Source organism: Terrapene carolina, unplaced genomic scaffold, assembly GCF_002925995.2.
Source record: "Terrapene carolina triunguis isolate 2854851 unplaced genomic scaffold, T_m_triunguis-2.0 Scaffold66, whole genome shotgun sequence".
Classification (NCBI taxonomy): Eukaryota; Metazoa; Chordata; order Testudines; family Emydidae; genus Terrapene; species Terrapene triunguis.
Window position 1 is genome coordinate 20197972 of NW_020664417.1, and position 17974 is coordinate 20215945.

Genomic DNA, 17974 nt, shown 5'->3' on the forward strand with positions numbered 1-17974 from the left:
AATGTTTAGGGGTCTGCACATGATGAAAGGTTGAAAACCACTGTAATACAGAAACCACCGCAAATTCAAGAATGTAGCCATTTGCAAGCAGAGAGGTGCCTCATGCTGTTTAAGGTGGTAGTTATAACTGCTTGAGGAATAATGCCAACAGTGTCAATTGTCTCGGCTGGACCTTTACTTCTTGCTCATAATGTATCTTATTTGCTGTTTTCCTCAACAATTTACTATATTACAGGTAGACGGTCCCTTCATCAAAACACACCTCCAGCTGTATTCCTTTGCCTTCCATATCAAATTCAAGCTTCTTGTCCTTGCCTTCAAGACTCTGCATAACTCTTCCACTGTCCATGTCTCTACTCTCATCTTTTTCTCCTCACTCCTTTTGCTCCCTCTATCTCCTCCCACTCTCATCATTATGTCTTTTTCTTTGTTTTCCCTCTGCCTTCTGCCCAGGATGCACTAGGACTCTATAAGGTTACCAGATAGCAACTGTGGAAAAAAAGGGACAGGGGTTGGGGGGTAATAGGTGCCTGTATAAGAAAAAGTCCCCAAAAACGGGCCTGTCCCTTTAAAAATGGGACATCTGGTCACCCTAGGCCTCTATCATCTCATCTTTTCCTTCTTAAAACCTATCTCTTCTGTGAAGCCCATCTGCATTACCCCTACAAACAAAGGACTGCTGTACTACTTACATTGCTAAGGAAAGCAGTCAGACATACTAACAAATCCTCTGCACCACTTTGTCATAAATTCTGTTTCTGGCCACTTGTTACACTGTGCTACAGCTGTATTGTCCTTTTGACTGCAAGTTCATTGTGGCAGGGACAGTCTCTTCCAATATTTTCTGTACATTTTTTTTGCTGTGAGGACTCAACAAATGATGAATTAATAACGTGGGTGCTTTGTCAAATAATGCATTGTAAAGTATCCAGTTACTGTTTATTCAGGAAAGCATTTTTAAATAAGGCAGGCCAAAAAAGCTCTAAGATTTCTGGTCATGGTAGCTTCAGAAGTTCATAGTTATCCTGAAAAAATTTGCAGTGATATTTCATTATCAAACCTCGTAAATACATCTCTAGAATACTGTCCAAAATTTTACTTAGGACAGAACATGTTCTGTGGTTATCTAGACAGTTGTCTGATAAGAAAGTAGAAGAACAATTCAAATACAGGACTGCATACAGGAAGACTGAAAACGTGAAGTTGAAGTTGACTGAAGAAATGGGTCTCAATATCTAAAGATTATTATTTTAAGATTAAGTACTGTATCCTTTACCTCATGTTTGTTTCATTGCTGATTTCCTTGGGCAGTGTTTTACATAGTTTGTTTTTAAAAGTGAGATATGCACAAGTGTGTGTGCAGAGCTATATTACATGTACAAATTGGCTATGCACAAGTTCAAATGGCAAATTGTGAAACGAAATTATGCTGTTTGTGTGTGGAAATTAGGAACACTCAATTGTGCACATGAAATTCTGTGCTTAAAGTTCTGAAATTGGGCCCCAAATGGGTTATAAATGGATATTTGTTTCTTTCAGCCATTGATAAGCATATTTCATTTTATGTCCCACTTTCAGTGTTCTCAACAGAAGAGCAAGAGCAGTGTACCCTTGTGAGGCAGAACATAGCTCTGAATTATCTTTTCAAATAGGAGCAGTTTTTGAAGATGGTAAGTACTCTACACATAAATGTTAAAACAAGCAAACTGAAAACCTTCCTAAATGGCCTCAGACAAAAATACAATCATAACTATTAGTGATATGCCAAGGTGGCTGACTACAAATAGTCCAGGACCTAATGGATTTCTGGCATGTTGATATACATTTTATTGGGCATGTATTAGCACATTATGGTGATGATACTCTAGGCTCAGGTGAGGAGGCACTTGCAATTGTGTAGAAATGCTTATTTGGCAGCACAGAAAAGCATCGCTGTATGTGAACCTTTTCACATACTTAGCTTTGTAAATTGAAGGGAGCTTTGTGTTGAGACATCATTTTCCTAAAAGTTTACCTCAGGATTTAGAGCAGGATAGGGATTTTTGGGGGGGAGGGGGCAGGGAGGAATGGTGAATATATGTATATGAGGGGTGAGTATGCATTACGTGGGGCCAAATGATGGTGTATGTCCATGCACACAAATATACAGGTAAATATGGATGTCCATAAAGAGATCCTCATTTGAGGGCGTATTTGCCAACCATCCTGATTTGTCCAGGGCATCCCAAATTTAGTTAATCTATCCTGGCTTCCAATCAGCTGCTTCTGTACCAGGGACTCTGAGTTGACAGGAGTTTTTCCTGTAGTTCTGCCCTTGTGCTAGCAGGGGCTATTATTTAATCCCTGAAGATCTAGGAGGGGACTGAACATGTCATCTACCCCTAAAAACATCAGAGAAGGAGTAGCCAGCCTGGCTTCTCCCCACCAGGAGGTCAGCAGAGAGTGGGGGGACGTGGAAGCAGGGGCTGTTGTGAAGGATTTTAAATGTTATATTTGGCAGTTATTGCCCTATGAATGCAATATACTATGCACTGCTATTAGAAAATCATCAAATGATAGCAAGAGTACCCCACAACTGCCTCTGTTATGAGGCCTTGATACATGGTGTCACATTGAAAAAACACCAAAACTTAAGTTCAACAAAATGCTCACCCAACTTTTGTGCAGTTTGAAGCTCCCAAGTTATTCCCTGAATTTTTTATAAAAAATGCTGAGATCTGTGTGCTGGAACAAGGGGCACACTGATGCAGAAGAGCCTGGAAATTCTTCTGTTGGCCAACATACCCGGTACCTCCTAATTTATTATCAGCTGTTCAATTTGCTACTAGTGTCAGAAAGTTGATATGCACTGTGTGACAGATATCGCAACTCTGCTGTCAAACTGGGAGGGCACATCTAGCATGGTCTCACAGGGGTCAGTCCAGGGTCTGGTACTAATCAATATTTTTTCATTAATGACTTTGGTATTGGAGTCAAGAGTATACTTACAAAATTTGCAGATGACACCAACCTGGGAGGGGTTGCTAGCACTTTGGAGGACAGGATTAGAATTCAAAACAACCTTAACAAATTGGACAATTGGTCTGAATTCAACAAGATGAAATTCAATAAAGACAAGTGCACTTAGGAAGGAAAAATCAGATGTCAACTACAAAATAGGGAATAACTGGCTATGTGGCAATACTACAGAAAAGGATTTGGGGGATTATAGCGGATCACAAACTGAATATGCAATTGCAAAAAAGGCTAGTATGGTATTAACAGGAATGTCATATGTAAGACACAGGAGGTAATAGTCTGCTCAGCTGGGCACTGGTGAGGGCTCTGTTGGAGTGTTGTGTCGAGTTCTGGGTGTCACACCTTAGGAAAGATGTGGACAAACTGGAAAGAGTCCCGAGGAGATCAATAAAAATGATAAAAGATTTAGAAAACCTGACCTATGAGGAAAGGTTAAAAAACTGAGCATACTTAAGTCTTGGGTAGGGGAAGACTGAGGGGGCACCTGATAAGTTCTTCAAATAGTCTGTGATAAAGAAGACTGTGATCAATTGTTATTCATGTTCACTGAAGGTAGGACGAGAAGTAATGGGCTGAATCTGCAGCAAGGGAGATTTAGGCTAGACATTAAGAAAAACTTTCTGTCAGGTTAGTAAAGCTTTGAAATAGGCTTCTGAGGGAGGCTGTGAAATCTCCGTCACTGGAAGTTTTTCTGAACAGGTTGGACAAACACCTGTCAAGGATGGTTTAGGTTTACTTGGTCCTGCCTCAGGACAGGGACTGAACCTGATGACTTCTCAAAGTCTTTTGCAGCCCTACGTTTCTCTGATTCTGTGATCTTTTGGGACCATTGTATTAAGTTAATTAATGATTTATGTATGACTGTGTTCTACTCCATGGGGGAAAGGTAACCACAGCTCCTCCAGGAACTAAAAGGCAGTGGGGGTGATGAAGCTGAATCACTGGGACTAAACAATTCCAGAGAAGGTCTCTCCCGTGGGGTGGTTTGCGTATACTGGTTCAGGCTTGGTTTTCCAGAGACTAGGTAAGAAAAAAAGGGCTTTTGATATAAAACAGTGGTTTTTCAATCTTTTTTCATTTTGAATGGAGGTGCAGACCCCTTTGGAAAACTTAGACGGAGTCTGTGAACCCTGAGGGGTCTATAGACCACAGATTGAAAAACACTTTCTATGGTAACAATAGCCTTTTGCTGACCCCTTAGACATAGTCTGCGGACCCCTGGTTGAAAACCACTGCTATAAAAGGATGAACTTGAACTGACTAGTGGCCTTCTTTCTGATCCAGCCAATGGACCGGACCTTCTGTCCCAGGGGGTCCCCCAGCCTTTGCAGAACGGTTGGAAAGATTTTGGCCTAGTAGGGCCCCATAAGACTGATGGGTGACCCCTGGTACATTTAAATCTGTTTGTTTTTATTGTGTTTTCTCTGTAACCTTAAGAATAATCTGTTTGCTTAGAAAGAGCAGAGTGGTGACTTGTAACTGCTGACAATGCACTGTTGTTAGTTAGCCCTTGGAGAGAAAGCAAAGCACAGGCACTGGCCGTTAGGCAGACTGGCTTGCTAGGGATATCATAGTGTAAGGCAGAGAGCTGTGTAGCCTAAAAACCTCTCGTCAGAAGGGAGTGGGACAAAGGTCCCTCCCCAAAGTCAGCTGATGGCTGGAGACCGGAGACCTGACTGGATGCTCCTGGAGTGGACCATGGAGGAGGGATACATGTGCAGTTACCCTGAAACTGTGACACTGTCCCAGTATGCCAAACATACTGACTGGTATGTGCTTAGAGTGACGTAGACACCAAGGAAGAGAATCTCTGCAGTGTGCCCCAAACATAGAGGGAATTCCAAGTTCCCAGCATAGATCCAGTAGGAAAAGGAAAAAAGTACACAGACTAGAGCAGCTAAAAAATCAACCCACCGGCATTTTTTTTTTTATTTAAAAGGTAGCTAATATGGCCCATATATTCAACAATGCATTCTACTAACTGTTATATTGGACCAAAAAATGTGTGTGGAAAGTTTCTCAGAAACTAAAATCTTTTCATCACCTCCCTCCCCCCAACCCCACCAGAATGTTCCTTCTGAGTTTTTTAACAAGCTGGAACAAGTGGGGAGTTCAGCAGAATGTCTTTTTCACTGCACAAGAAGAAAACCCCAGAAAAACAAACTTAATTTAAAGCCGAAATATCATATCTCACAAACTCTTGTTCGGTTGTGCAGAGACATATTCCCCCAAACAAGTCTGCTCCAGGTTTCAGTCCTGTGTGTTACAGCAGATGAGAAGATCTGGGGCCCCTAGTCACACTCTTCCCCCTCCAGTACGCTCAGTAAAGGAATGTGCTTGGTGGACGTGCTTCCTGTCACAGAGCTGCCTTGCAGGCAGATCACGTCTGCATCAAGTTAGGTGGGAGACCTTTTAAAGAGAAATTAGCTAAATGATTGTTCTCTTCAAAGTCTCTAATGCAAGTTATTTTAATTTACCATTTTTTTTAAACATGACTAGGAAGGATCTTCATCAGACAGAGATCCACATACAGGAAAAATCTGGGTTTTTGAAGCAAATGGTGTGCAAGGTGGGCTTTCTAATACAGGACATCTACCCTGTGTTGCACTCTCACCAGCTGAGCCGGGGAGAAGGGGCTGTTGGGAGCTTCGTTCCCCCCCCCCTTGTGCACTAATATGGCCACAGGCCAAGATTCTTTCCTAGTGCAAAGGAAGGGTCCTAGGAGTGAGTCCCAGTTGCCCTACTCCATGGAGCACCCAAGAGGGCATGGTGTTTCAGTTACAGTGCATGGCCAGGCAGCTTTATGCCCAAGGGGATAGTCAGGAGCCAGGAATTATGTTGCTGATTTTTTTCAGAGCAGCAGTAAAGTTCATCCAGCAGCACATCCGCTCTCCCTTGGCCTTCTCTGCCTTGCACCAGGATAATAGTTTTGGGGTGAAATCCTTTTCACCCCTGGCCGAATTCTGCCCTTGAATATGTGGGCAGTGCTCTGAGCAGCAGAGTGCTTTTGGACTATATCCTTCCTAAAAGTTGGACTATACAGAAATTTGTAGTTGGGGTGGGGAATAAGAATGGGTTCATAGTAAAAGCTAATTACAGCCTCATCAATGGACTCACTGCTTTTTATTTATTTGGTTTGGTATCACGCACAATGTCCTAGATGCCAGGCAAGCAGAAAAGAAGGCAAAATTTATAATTTAAAAAGCAAGACAGGAAAATGGAAACAATATAGAAGTAATGTGGTCAAGGTGAGAACTAGACATGTCTTGATAGTGTTCCGTAACGATTCCCATTTGGACATAGAATAAATAGGCGTTGTCAGAATGGAAAGGTATTTAGGGGTCTCATGTTCTTTAAATATTTTAAAGCCATCTCCTTGTTTTCAGCCAGTCTTTGAAACTCCTTCAGAGAGGTACCCGTCTCTTCACCTATTATAGTATCTACCCCCTGGTGCATTTATACTGAAATCAGACTCCAATGAATCAATTCAAGTTCTTCACTTACTCAATTAAAATTCCCATATGCCCTAATAAGCCCCCAAATGAAGAATTAAAAGTAATAATACATCAATTCTGCTGCTCTACCAATAACCTTAACTATCAAAGTGACAATGCATCAATCAAGCTGACGTACAGCTAATATCAACCATTAAAGTAACTGTTAAATTAGTCTCTGACAAAAGGTGTTGCTTCCATTAGGGTTTTATGTGTCTCACCCCCCCGCCCCCCCTCCAGCTCTGTCAGCTCTTGCTGTTTTTTCTGTCTTCCTGTCTCCCCTCCCAACCCCCCACACTTCTCTCTCTTGTTCTTCTTTCCCATTTCCCCTCCTGCTTTTGCTCTTGGCCTCACTGTGATTAATCTAGCAGTGCTCTCCCATCAGTTATTGTCATGGACAAGTCCTTTTGCTCAGCCTGGCCCTAGACTGAATAACAGCCTTTCTTCTTCGAGTGCTTGCTCATGTCGATTCCATTCCAGGTGTGTGTGCGCCCACGTGCGCAGTTGTCTGAGACTTTTGCCTTAGCAGTATCCATCTTGCCGCAAACTAAATGTTCACACAGACATGACCAACAGTGGGTTAACTATTCCTATTTTATTCCAGAATAAGAGCATCCACGTATGGAGTTAATCAGAAATAGCTATTCTGGAACAACTCCCCATGTGGACAAGCCCTTGTTGACTCAAGCAGGTCTCTGGGTGGGTCTTCTTGCAGGTTCTGAACATAATAAGAACATAAGAAATGGCCATACTCGGTCAGACCAATGGTCCATGTAGTCCAGTATTCTGTCTTTAGACAGTGGCCAATACCAGATACTTCAAAGAAAACAAACAGAACAGGGCAATCATCCTCTGTGATCCAGTCCCAGCATATGGCAGTCAGAGATGTAGGAATACCCAGCGCATGGGCCTAAATAAGTACACCTCTACCCTGATATAACACGAATTCGGATATAATGCGGTAAAGCAGTGCTCTGGGGGGGCGGGGCTGCGCACTCCAGCGGATCAAAGCAAGTTCGATATAACGCGGTTTCACCTATAACGCGGTAAGATTTTTTGACTTCCGAGGATAGCGTTATATCGGGGTAGAGGTGTATTTGCAATTAGGGTTGCCAGGTGTCCGGTTTTCGACCAGAACACCTGGTCGAAAAGGGACACTGGCGGCTCCGGTCAGCACTGCTGACTAGGCCATTGAAAGTCTGATCAACGGTACTGCGGGGCTAAGGCAGGCTAGTCCCTACCTTTCCTGTCTCTGTGCTGTGCCCCAGAAGCAGCCAGCAGGTCCGGCTCCTAGGCGGGGGGTGGGTCAGGGGGCACCACACGCTGCCCCCATTGCGAGCACCAGCTCTTCACTCCCATTGGCCAAAAACCGAGGCCAATGGTTGCTGCGGAGGCGATGCCTGTGAGCGAGAGCAGCGCATGGAGGCTCTTGGCCCCCTTACCTAGGATCTGAACCTGCTGGCTTCTTCCAGGGCACAGCTCGGGGTCAAGATAGACAGGGAGCCTGCCTTAGTCTCACTGCACTGCTGACCAGGAGCTGCCCGAGGTAAGCCCACACTTCAAATCCCTTGGCCCCATCCCCGAGCCTGGAGCCCCCTCTTACACCCCAAACCTCTTATCCCTGGCCCCACCCCAGAGCCCATACCCTCCCACGCTCCAAATCCCTCAGCCCCACACCCCCAACCTGGAACCCCCTCCCGCACCCCTGACCCCACCCTGGAGCTCTCACCCCCTCCTGCACCCCAACCTCCTGCCCCAGCCCAGAGCCCCCTTCAGCACCCTGAACCCCTCATTTCTGGCCTCACCCTGGAGCCCGCATCCCCAGTTAGAGCCCTCACCTCCTCCCGCACCCCAACCCCCTGCCCCAGCCCAGTGAAAGTGAGTGAGGGTGGGGGAGAGCGAGCTACTGAGCAAGGGGCAATGTAGGGAGCGGGGCCTTGGGGAAGGGGTGGGCAGACAGGGGGTGTGACCTCAGGAAAGGGGTGGGGCTAGGGTGTTCAGTTTTGTGCAATTAGAAATAACACTATCTATTTAGCTTACCTAGGTAAAACTGGTAATATTGTAAGGGCCATCACTGCTATTTTTAAGGATAATTGTGGGATGTGTCTGGGTTTGTGTGCGTGTGTTTTAATAGTTTCCCTGTGGCACTCCTTAGACCTTCACCTTGGAACCTCTTTCCAAGTTTGCCTCCACTGCGAGGTAATGAGGGCAAATACAGGTACTGCAGTGGGTTTTTCAACTGGTATTTCCACTGACCTGGGAGGTGATAGCTTTTGAGAATCAGTCTTCGATCAGCACTGTGGTGCAGTCTTTCTCGTGCCATGGTTAATGTCGCTCTGTCACAGCTCATTTTAATTTCTTTGCCCTGTATTTTTTAAACTACAAATAGTGTCCCTTCCTGTCCCGGGCCAACATAAAACATAACTCCTGTGGGATGCTTGGTCCAATAATGAGTAGTAGCAGTTTTGAGGCCCAGTGCATAGTCTCTGCAGCAAGATGTTTTTAAATGAGGCAGATTTGAGAAAGTGCTAAGAACTGTAATTGTGGTTGATTGAGAAGAAATGACAGAAAGGGGACACAAAAGAGCTGCTCTTGAGCTGGAGATTTTCCTGAAAAATTGGATCTGAACAACTTGGATTTAAAGAGAACGTTAATGGCACCGCGTATGATACCAGAGCGACTGAGTCTGGTGAGATTGTTAGTGAATGTGTTTGTACAATACACTTAGGAAAAAGATGAATGGAGAAAACTGGAACATCAAAGCAGGTTAAAATTAGGGCCTACTAGTCTGGGCACAGTTTATAAATCTGGATCAATATCAGTGTAGTGATCTCACCATTATATTTACTTTGTCATTTTCTTTAATCTTCACAACACCCCTGTGAATTTTATCTTCATGAAAGTGACATACCAATAATGCTGCCTTGAGCCAGGTGTAATGCAGATGGATGGTATGCAAACTTCCCAAACACAGAGCTCTGTTGCACCTCACTACTGATCCTGTAATATCCCTGCTGTTCCATTTCTGGTTTCCTTGGGGTGAAAATGATATTTTTCACTCAAAAATCCAATTTTTAAATGATGGCGTCTGTGGGTTACATCCTAAAGTGCTGTATTGATTATTTCACACTGAAATCTAAACAACAGTTATTCATAAAATGTAGCTCAGCAGAGATTTCCTCTTCTCCATCAGTTTTAGGTCTTCCATCCTGTCAGGTGTCCTCAACTCCCAGTGACTTCAACTCTTTGAATTTGAATCTGAATGTATATGTACCCTAATTTGAGGTTGTTAAACTGGGCCTTTGAATTGTATATACTGTGTGTCTGACCCCCACGTTGTGTCTATATATTGAATTGCCCAAAATATATTTTAGTCTTTGAATTCCAAATTGCAAGGAAGAGTTTCACATTTATCGTTTTTTTTCTTTGTTTTAGTCTTGTGTTCATGTTCCTTTTTGATAAAAGTGAGTTTCTGACTTTCACAAGCCAGTCTTGCGGATATGTCCCCCTCAGGAAGAGGGCCAGGGTTGTCTCAGCAATGTCAGTTTGCTCACTGGGGGAGAGCTGTAAAAGCTGTGATGAAACCCCCCCCCCCCCCCCCGCTTCACATGCCTTAAACCGCTTGTAGTGAAACTTGATCCAACTTCCCCCCCAGCCCCAAGCTTCCAAACTCACCCCCTACACCCAGGACAAGTTTTTGGTCTTGCCCTGTTCTCAACTGCTAAAACTTCCCCTACTGTGCTTGGCAAGAACTCTAACCCCTCCCCACTAAGCTTATAAACACTGCTATAATCCCTGCTAAGAGCCAAGCTCTAACCTTCCTCCTGATATGGGTACCCTGCAAGCTCTTTCACTTTGTATCCTTTCCAGACCTTCCTTTCAAACCCCTGCACCATGTCCTGATCTCCTACGCTGACCACAAAAAATGCCCAACCTTCCTGCAACCAACCAACTAACCAGATTTGGCTCTCATGCTCAACCCATGCCTCTGGCACAGCGTTTCTCAAATATGGCCACTGTGGCTGCATGCAGTCACCAGGGGCTTTTCTTGTGGCCACAGCCTCCTCGGCAGTGATTGGAGGCAGGGGGAAGCAGCAGACACACAAACACCAGAGAAGCAGGCAGCCAGTTTGAGTTCCCCACCTTCCCAAGGGTGGTGGGGTTCAGGCTTCCAGCTTCAGCTCTTGGGTGGCGGGCTCTGTCCTCCGGCCACAAGGCAGCAGGCTCCATCCACAGCTGCGGGGCTTCGGGCTCTGGCCACCCCATCACCCCTGGACCCTGCTACCTCTCTACCCACCTCCCCATCCAGGGCTTAATTTGTCCTCTGGCTTACCAGGGCTGAGTAAGTCTGCTGTGAAAAGTGGTATTTGTATGTTTTTTAGTATCACTTTTCACTGCCTTCTGGCTATCAAGTCTGCTGCTGTGAAAAGTGATGTTAACAAACATACAAGTATCACTTTTCACAGAAGCAGACTTACTAGCTAGCAAGACATTTAAAAAGCAACCAAAAAAGCAAAAAAACCAACAACCCAAAACAAAAGACAAGAACATGCAAAGCACCTTATATGTGTTTAGATCCAGTAAAGAACAGAGACAATTGTACATTATTAGGTTGCCAAAAACCCCTACATAAATAAATTACACTGATTTGAACCTGTATATGTGCATATTTATTTGTTTTTCCTAAAGGTAATTAAGTATTTTTGGAAAAATTGTCAGAGCGGCCACCAGCAAGAGTTGGTGGCTGCACTCTGAGGCCACCAAAATTTTTGTTGTGAGAACCCCTGCGAGTCTGGCATGTCCTAGCTCCTAGATGACACATACCAATATTTAAATGAGTTAATCAGAAACTTCCTCTTTTCCTAGCTATGTTCTCCACACTGGTCTGTGCAAAAGGTTTAATGCTTTGCTGTGTTTTTTTCAGGAAGATACAAGTTGAAGCTGCAAGTTTAATAGAAATACAGTGGAGACTAATAAAACCTTTTTCTTCCTTTTGTAGTGCAACTTTCCAGAGAACCAGGATGGCTTGAGGGAACTCTAAATGGCAGGAGAGGACTTATTCCACAAAACTATGTTCAGTTTCTTTAGCTCTCTGCATTTAACGCCCAGAAGGTGTACATGGTATCCATGGATTTTTGTTAGTCACTTTTCTCCGCTTTGGTGACTGGTTTTAATCAAGGAAGAGCTAGACAATGGGATGAAGAGCCTAATCTGTATAAAGACAAAATGTTGCCAAATAGGAATTGCAGAGATGTGATTTGAAAGGTGGGTTTTTTTAGGGGGGGGGGGCTGGAGGGGTAGTTTAATTTTATGAACAGGGTTTTACATGTGCAAAGCACAACAGCAATATGTTTGCAGGATAACCCGAATTTTAAGTCAGATATGTGGTTGAACTCAGAGTCAGCTGTCATTTGGAGAAAAGTTTAAAAGTAAATCCTGGTGCTGATTAAATTGAAATTTGAAAACTGTATTTATATCCACTGTTAAATGTTGTGTCAACCCTCTATTTTTCTGGTTCTGAAAAGTTATTGGGCAAAGAGGCTTTTATGCTGAAGGCAAAGTAATGTTCTGAAAGGGGAGTGGAAGTAGCTGGATCAGATTTTCAAATAAATAAAATCCAGAGAGAGGGGGATATGAGATTTTCAAGTGTCTTCAAAATGCAGATGCCTTTATGTGATGTGTGTAGCTTCATTTATATTATTTTCAAGACAGGACCCATTAACATTTATTGCAGGCTCCAGTACCTCCAGTTCCATATTGTGCAATTTTCAAAGTACAGGTTTGTCACCCAAAAAATTCACTGTAAATTAAATGTTATTTACTGTTTGTGTCTCTCTCATGTTGTTGGAGAATGATTTGCTCTGTTTCTATAAATCAGTAACTGAAATAAACTTCTCTTAGTTACTGGAAGGTGTGTGTGCAGAATCAGTAAAGAGGAAGGCATTGCTGATTCAGAACAGCTATAAGTTAGGAAGAACATTCCTCACAGCAAACAATTTACTTACTGACTTCATTAACATCTGCTAAATACAACTACAGGGTCACATGCTGCATTGATTCCGTAGGACGATCTCATTGCACATAAGAGGGTCTCCCTGTATTCCCCCCCACGAGCTCCCTGTGGGCCACCCTTCCATCCCTTGCTATTTCAGGGACTGCAACACACACACACCATTGCTTCCTATTCTGCCTCCATGCCAGGAGTTCTGTGCCCCACTTCTCCCCTTAGCAGGGGCCCCTATTCTCACCCTGCCATCTTACTGGATATGTTTCAGGATGTAAGGTCAGATTAAAAGTCAAGGGGAGTTTTACCATTGACTTCAAAGAGCCCTTATTTGTCCTATAGGGCCGATGCAGCCCTTAGTTGTACTGAGTAAGTAGCTAGTTTTACTGAATAGTATCTTACTCCTCAAGTAGCCCCATTGTAAGCAATGGGACTATTTGAGCAGTAAGATACTCATCAATGTGCATGGGAAAGGTATCAGAATCTGGTCCGTTAGTGAACTGTGTATCTCACAAATCTTTGCCACGTGATAAAAATATGATGAAAGGTAGTTACCATTGTGCTGAGTGCAATTTGTCTTCTCTCTTTCCCCTCTTGCTTAAAAACATGAATAAATAACACACCCTTTTAAGACTAATACACTGCATTAAAGTGAGCTTCATGTGTTTTGACTATTTTTGCAAACCAAAAAATATTGCAGATATATTAAGTTACTAGTCTTAAAACAGGAGTAGTTAATGCTCTTTCATTTTCTTTTTAAAGAAAAGTTTTCATGCAATGCCATTATCTGTTCCTGTGCCTAGACCTTCTGAGTAAACACAAATGAACTTCAGATGGGGGGCTGAGTTGGTGTTGCGGTCCAAATGGAACTCTTCCAAGCTATGAGGTTTAGTATATGTCATTGTGTCTGAGGGGATGGTGAGCTTTGCCAAACAGCTTTAAGGCAATTCTGGCTGGGAGGTTATGCTGAAGATGGTGTAGGACTACTGTAATGAGATCAAGTGCTCTAATCTGTCCCTTGACACAAGAGTAAGGAAATAATCCCTCTGATAACATTGAGCAATAGATCATAGGTTTGCTTCCTCAAATTTGTTCAGTTTGGAAGGCAGTGTTTGGCAGTCAGTCAGTCTCATTTGTGAACAAGCAATAGCACCAAACTGTGCATAATATTTTGGCTCAGAGTGTGTTTGGTCCTGCACTGTTTTCCAAATGCTTTAGTTCTTGGTCTAGCATGCAACTAAAGTGGGTTAAAAAAGGTAGAGGAAAAGTAGTAAGAGATTTAACTTGTGGAGCACCACCTCACCCACTGCTATGATCCTGTTTGCTCCATTGCCTTGAGTTCTGCAAACTCCTGCATAAGCTATTCTGAACTTCCTGTTATTTCAGGTTCTTTTGCCTCTGGTAGCTCAAGTAAATCTATGCCAGCTCCAAGCAACCCTAAGAAGAGGAAGAGAACCCTGTTAAGTGTATTATTTCCTGGTAGGAGAGGTAATGCTAATTTCATTTTTCATTCCTAATTCATCTTATCTTTTTATCAAGGATTTTGTAAAAGCAAGGATATGAGTAAGATGGGTCAGAACTGTGCCAAGTTGAGCATACTGCCTACTACTTTTGAGAATTCAGCTCTGGTAACTCTGACACTGGTGGGAAGGTCTTCCGCCTTGGCTTACGCTCTGATTAATAAAAAGAAGAGGAGTACTTGTGGCACCTTAGAGACTAACAAATTTATTTGAGCATAAGCTTTCGTGGGCTACAGCCCACTTCATCAGATGCATAGAATGGAACACACAGAAAGAAGATATTTATACATACAGAGAACATGAAAGGGTGGGAGTAGCCATACCAACTGTAAGAGGCCAATCAATTGAGATGAGCTATCAGCAGGAGAGAGAAAAAAACCTTTGAAGTGATAATCGAGATGACCCATAGAAGGTGTGAGGATATTTTAACATGAGGAAATAGATTCAATTAGTGTAATGACCCAACCATTCCCAGTCTCTGTTCAAACCTAAATTAATTGTATCTAATTTGCATATTAATTCAAGTTCAGCAGTCTCTCTTTGGAGTCTGTTTTTGAAGTTTTTTTGTTGCAAAATTGCCACCTTCTGGTCTGTCACTGAGTGGTTAGAGAGACTGAAGTGTTCTCCCACTGGTTTTTTAATGTTATGGTTCCTGATGTCAGATTTGTGTCCATTTATTCTTTTGCGAAGAGACTGTCCGGTTTGGCCAATGTATATGGCAGAGGGGCATTGCTGGCACATGATGGCATATATCACCAGGGGGAGAACACTAATTGAATCTATTTCTTCATGTTAAAATGTTAAAATATCCTCACACCTTCTATGGGTCATCTCGATTATCACTTCAAAGGTTTTTTTCTCTCTCCTGCTGATGATAGCTCATCTCAATTGATTGGCCTCTTACAGTTGGTATGGCTACTCCCACCTTTTCATGTTCTCTGTATGTATAAATATCTTCTTTCTGTGTGTTCCATTCTATGCATCCGATGAAGTGGGCTGTAGCCCACGAAAGCTTATGCTCAAATAAATTTGTTAGTCTCTAAGGTGCCACAAGTACTCCTCTTCTTTTTCCGGATACAGACTAACACGGCTGCTACTCTGAACTCTGATTAATGCTGAGAGAAGCCTATGAAGTATTGGTAGCTCTTGGTAACAAGAGTGGTAGCCCCGCTGTCTGTGTTGTCCCCTCTCTCCATCCATCTTGTGCAGTATTTCAGAAAATCAGTGTTAGGACATCATGCGTCAAAGAGACAAAGAATAGTGAAAGTTAGAAGATACATAAAGAAAGACTTCTCCCAAGCACATAATATGCATGCCTCTTTTCCTGGAAGCATGGGGCCTAGCTCTCAGCTCTTTGAATCTAATTCCTTCTTTCCCTCCAAGACCTGCTTAATGACAATGTTGACTCCAATGACAAGAATAGGGAGAGTCATCTATGAGTGTGCTGCTATTTAGCTTTTCAGTGGTTATCCTGCACCAATTGCCAGTGCCAGAAGGAAGCTTGGAGAGCACTTTCCAGGGCAGTCTATGCTAATTGTGCTGATCCCCACTGGAAGCTGAAGTGTTCAATGGATCCTACCCCCATTGGGCAAGTAACACCACTGCCTCTGAGGCCTTTTACTCCCTTCTCCCAAGAGATTTGATTCTAGGTTCGTATACTTAATTGTGGTGTGGGGTTTGGGTTCCACGTTGCTTTATTTCAGCTCTGCATCAGCCATTGCAGCCTGATTTCTGGCTTGCTGCTGTCTCCTCCTCCTCCTTCCCATAGCCATAAGTAATAGTCCTACTGCCCCTTTGTTTCCCACTCTCTCTCTCTCTCTCTCTCTCTGGTAGTTGAGTGAAGGCCTTTCTTCTCCACTCCAGAGATTCTGCCACTCTCAGGTTTTCAACACTGCAGCAGTTTTCACTTCTCTTTAGCAGAGCCCTGCTGGGTTCTCAGCAGCTAGTTCCTCCCAGTGGTGGTCTAGTGTTGTAGCATGGGCACTGGCAGTGCTCCAGCTAGAGTCCTAGTTAGCCTATCCTCCTCTCCTGTCAGTTCTCTCTCACACACACTAACCACCCTTGTTTCTTTTACTTAGAGGACAACACTGGTCTGAGAGGGTCCCAATGACCGTGAATCAGATAGAAAAGATGAAATTAGCTTTATGCTCTGCTCTTTTTGTTCTCACCAGCAAGTGTAAGTGCCTGGACCCTAGGCCAAACAATGCATGCAGGAGCTAGGACTCCAGGGCCCCTTGATCAGCAGGATCTTCAGTATATGACAGTAATTAGACAAGGTTCTTCTCTTCTCCCCTGCTGGCAGGCTCTTGCTCCATTATTCTGCCTTGGCTCTAGAAGTTCAGGCTCAGTAGAAATTTCTGTGCTTAACTCTACTCAGAGGCTTGAGAAAATCATTCTTCTTACTGCTTTTCATGGCAGGTTTCCCTCTAATTTTCTTTCTGGTGCATTCTTGCTCATTTACAGCAGAGGACTCGCTGCAGAGCTTTCAGAACTTGGCTACATAACTGGAACTGAAATAATCAAATTGGTTGTAATTCATATATTTAGTTACTTCAGTGCAAGTCTGTGTGCACACAATGTGTGCTCTGTTTTAACATAAGTCTATTCTTACTCACTTACATAATCCAAAAGAAGAGTGCCCTATTTCGAGATTAAGTGACCACACACAGACTAGCACTGAAATAACTAAAGGGGGGAATGACTGCTGATTTTCTGTTAGTTACTGTGTAGACAAGCCCTGCCCTTCCATGCTGGTGCATTGCTCTTAGCTTCAGCGTGTGGGTCTCCATAATTTCACCATGCAGATAACTGAGGTCCCCTTAACTCACACACACACACACACTCTCTCTCTCTTTGGTACCCTTCCCACCCTTGCCTGCTGTCCCAGTCTCAGCTGCGTTGTCTAATTAAACAGCAAGGCCGCAGCTGCCCCAGTGCTGAACTGGGTTAGGATTAATTTACCTATGTGCCATATACTAAACCACGCTAAATATGGCTTGACATGGTTTTCTGAAACAGTGCTGAATACAGTATGTCCTGGTCTACACGTGCAGTAAAACAGTGTTCAGCACCGAGTCACTCTTGTTGATATTAGCAAACAAAATTTACCTTTAGTGACAGTTTAAAAGTAGAGGTAGGACACTTCCCAGTCACCCAAAATGTTAAATGAATGGAAATTAAGGGGAGAGAATTGTACATTTCTTTTTCACGTTTGTATTGACCACAATACCCCAAAACACTCCATAAAGCTTTTACTTCCATCTCAGACAGACACCCAAAACCAGCACTGAGCTCTGGCACCTCTGGGCTTGCTGCATCAGCTACAAATTAAGCACTGCCAATAACCCAACTTCATCAAACTGGTTCTCCAAAACACACAACCTTAACAGATCAACACATTTGACTGTCACACCGTCCAAGCATTTTGGGAAGGGGCTTATTATTTTGCCTTACCACTCATGAGGTCACTATTATTCTTTTCTGCTGAACGAGTTTCAGAGATGTAGGGCAGGATTAAGATTTCTTGGCACTGCTGCCTGAAATTCAGAGGATTAGAGTGCACGCTCCTAGCATTCTGAACTTGTGCAATCGATAATGCACTGGGGAAAAATTCTAATTACGTGGACAATAAAAGTAGCTGTTGGTTGTAGAAGAGTAGATTCCAAGTGAAGATACAGGTCAGAGCCTAACTCCAGCTTTTATTGTGCTAAACTTTTTCATAGGCCATCATTTTGTCTGTCACTCATGTTTCTTTTGTATGAGAGGTGCTTCGCCTTCCGTGTCAAACAGTCTTATGCCTGCTCTCCTGGAAAACACAGTTGCCCAACTTGCTTAAGCAAGTTCCCAAAGTAGGAGCTGCTACCCCCCTGGAGCCCTTGTCCTGTTAACAGGCACTGTGATGTGTGTGCGTTAGCACCACCACAACCCACCCTTATAAA

At 43.4% G+C, this 17974-nt stretch overlaps 1 protein-coding gene across 2 annotated transcripts in view; it reads left to right on the top strand.

The window, feature by feature from the left end:
* ARHGAP10 (Rho GTPase activating protein 10) overlaps positions 1 to 12338 on the top strand; it is a 223337-nt gene extending 210999 nt beyond the window's left edge. For both annotated transcript variants that reach the window (XM_024207560.3, XM_024207561.3), the window contains 2 exons: positions 1579 to 1670; positions 11512 to 12338. In XM_024207560.3, the coding sequence (XP_024063328.2) occupies positions 1579 to 1670; positions 11512 to 11600 (181 nt within the window). In that variant the 3' untranslated portion in view covers positions 11601 to 12338. The remainder of the gene's footprint in view (positions 1 to 1578; positions 1671 to 11511) is intronic.
* Positions 12339 to 17974: the final 5636 nt, after the last annotated feature.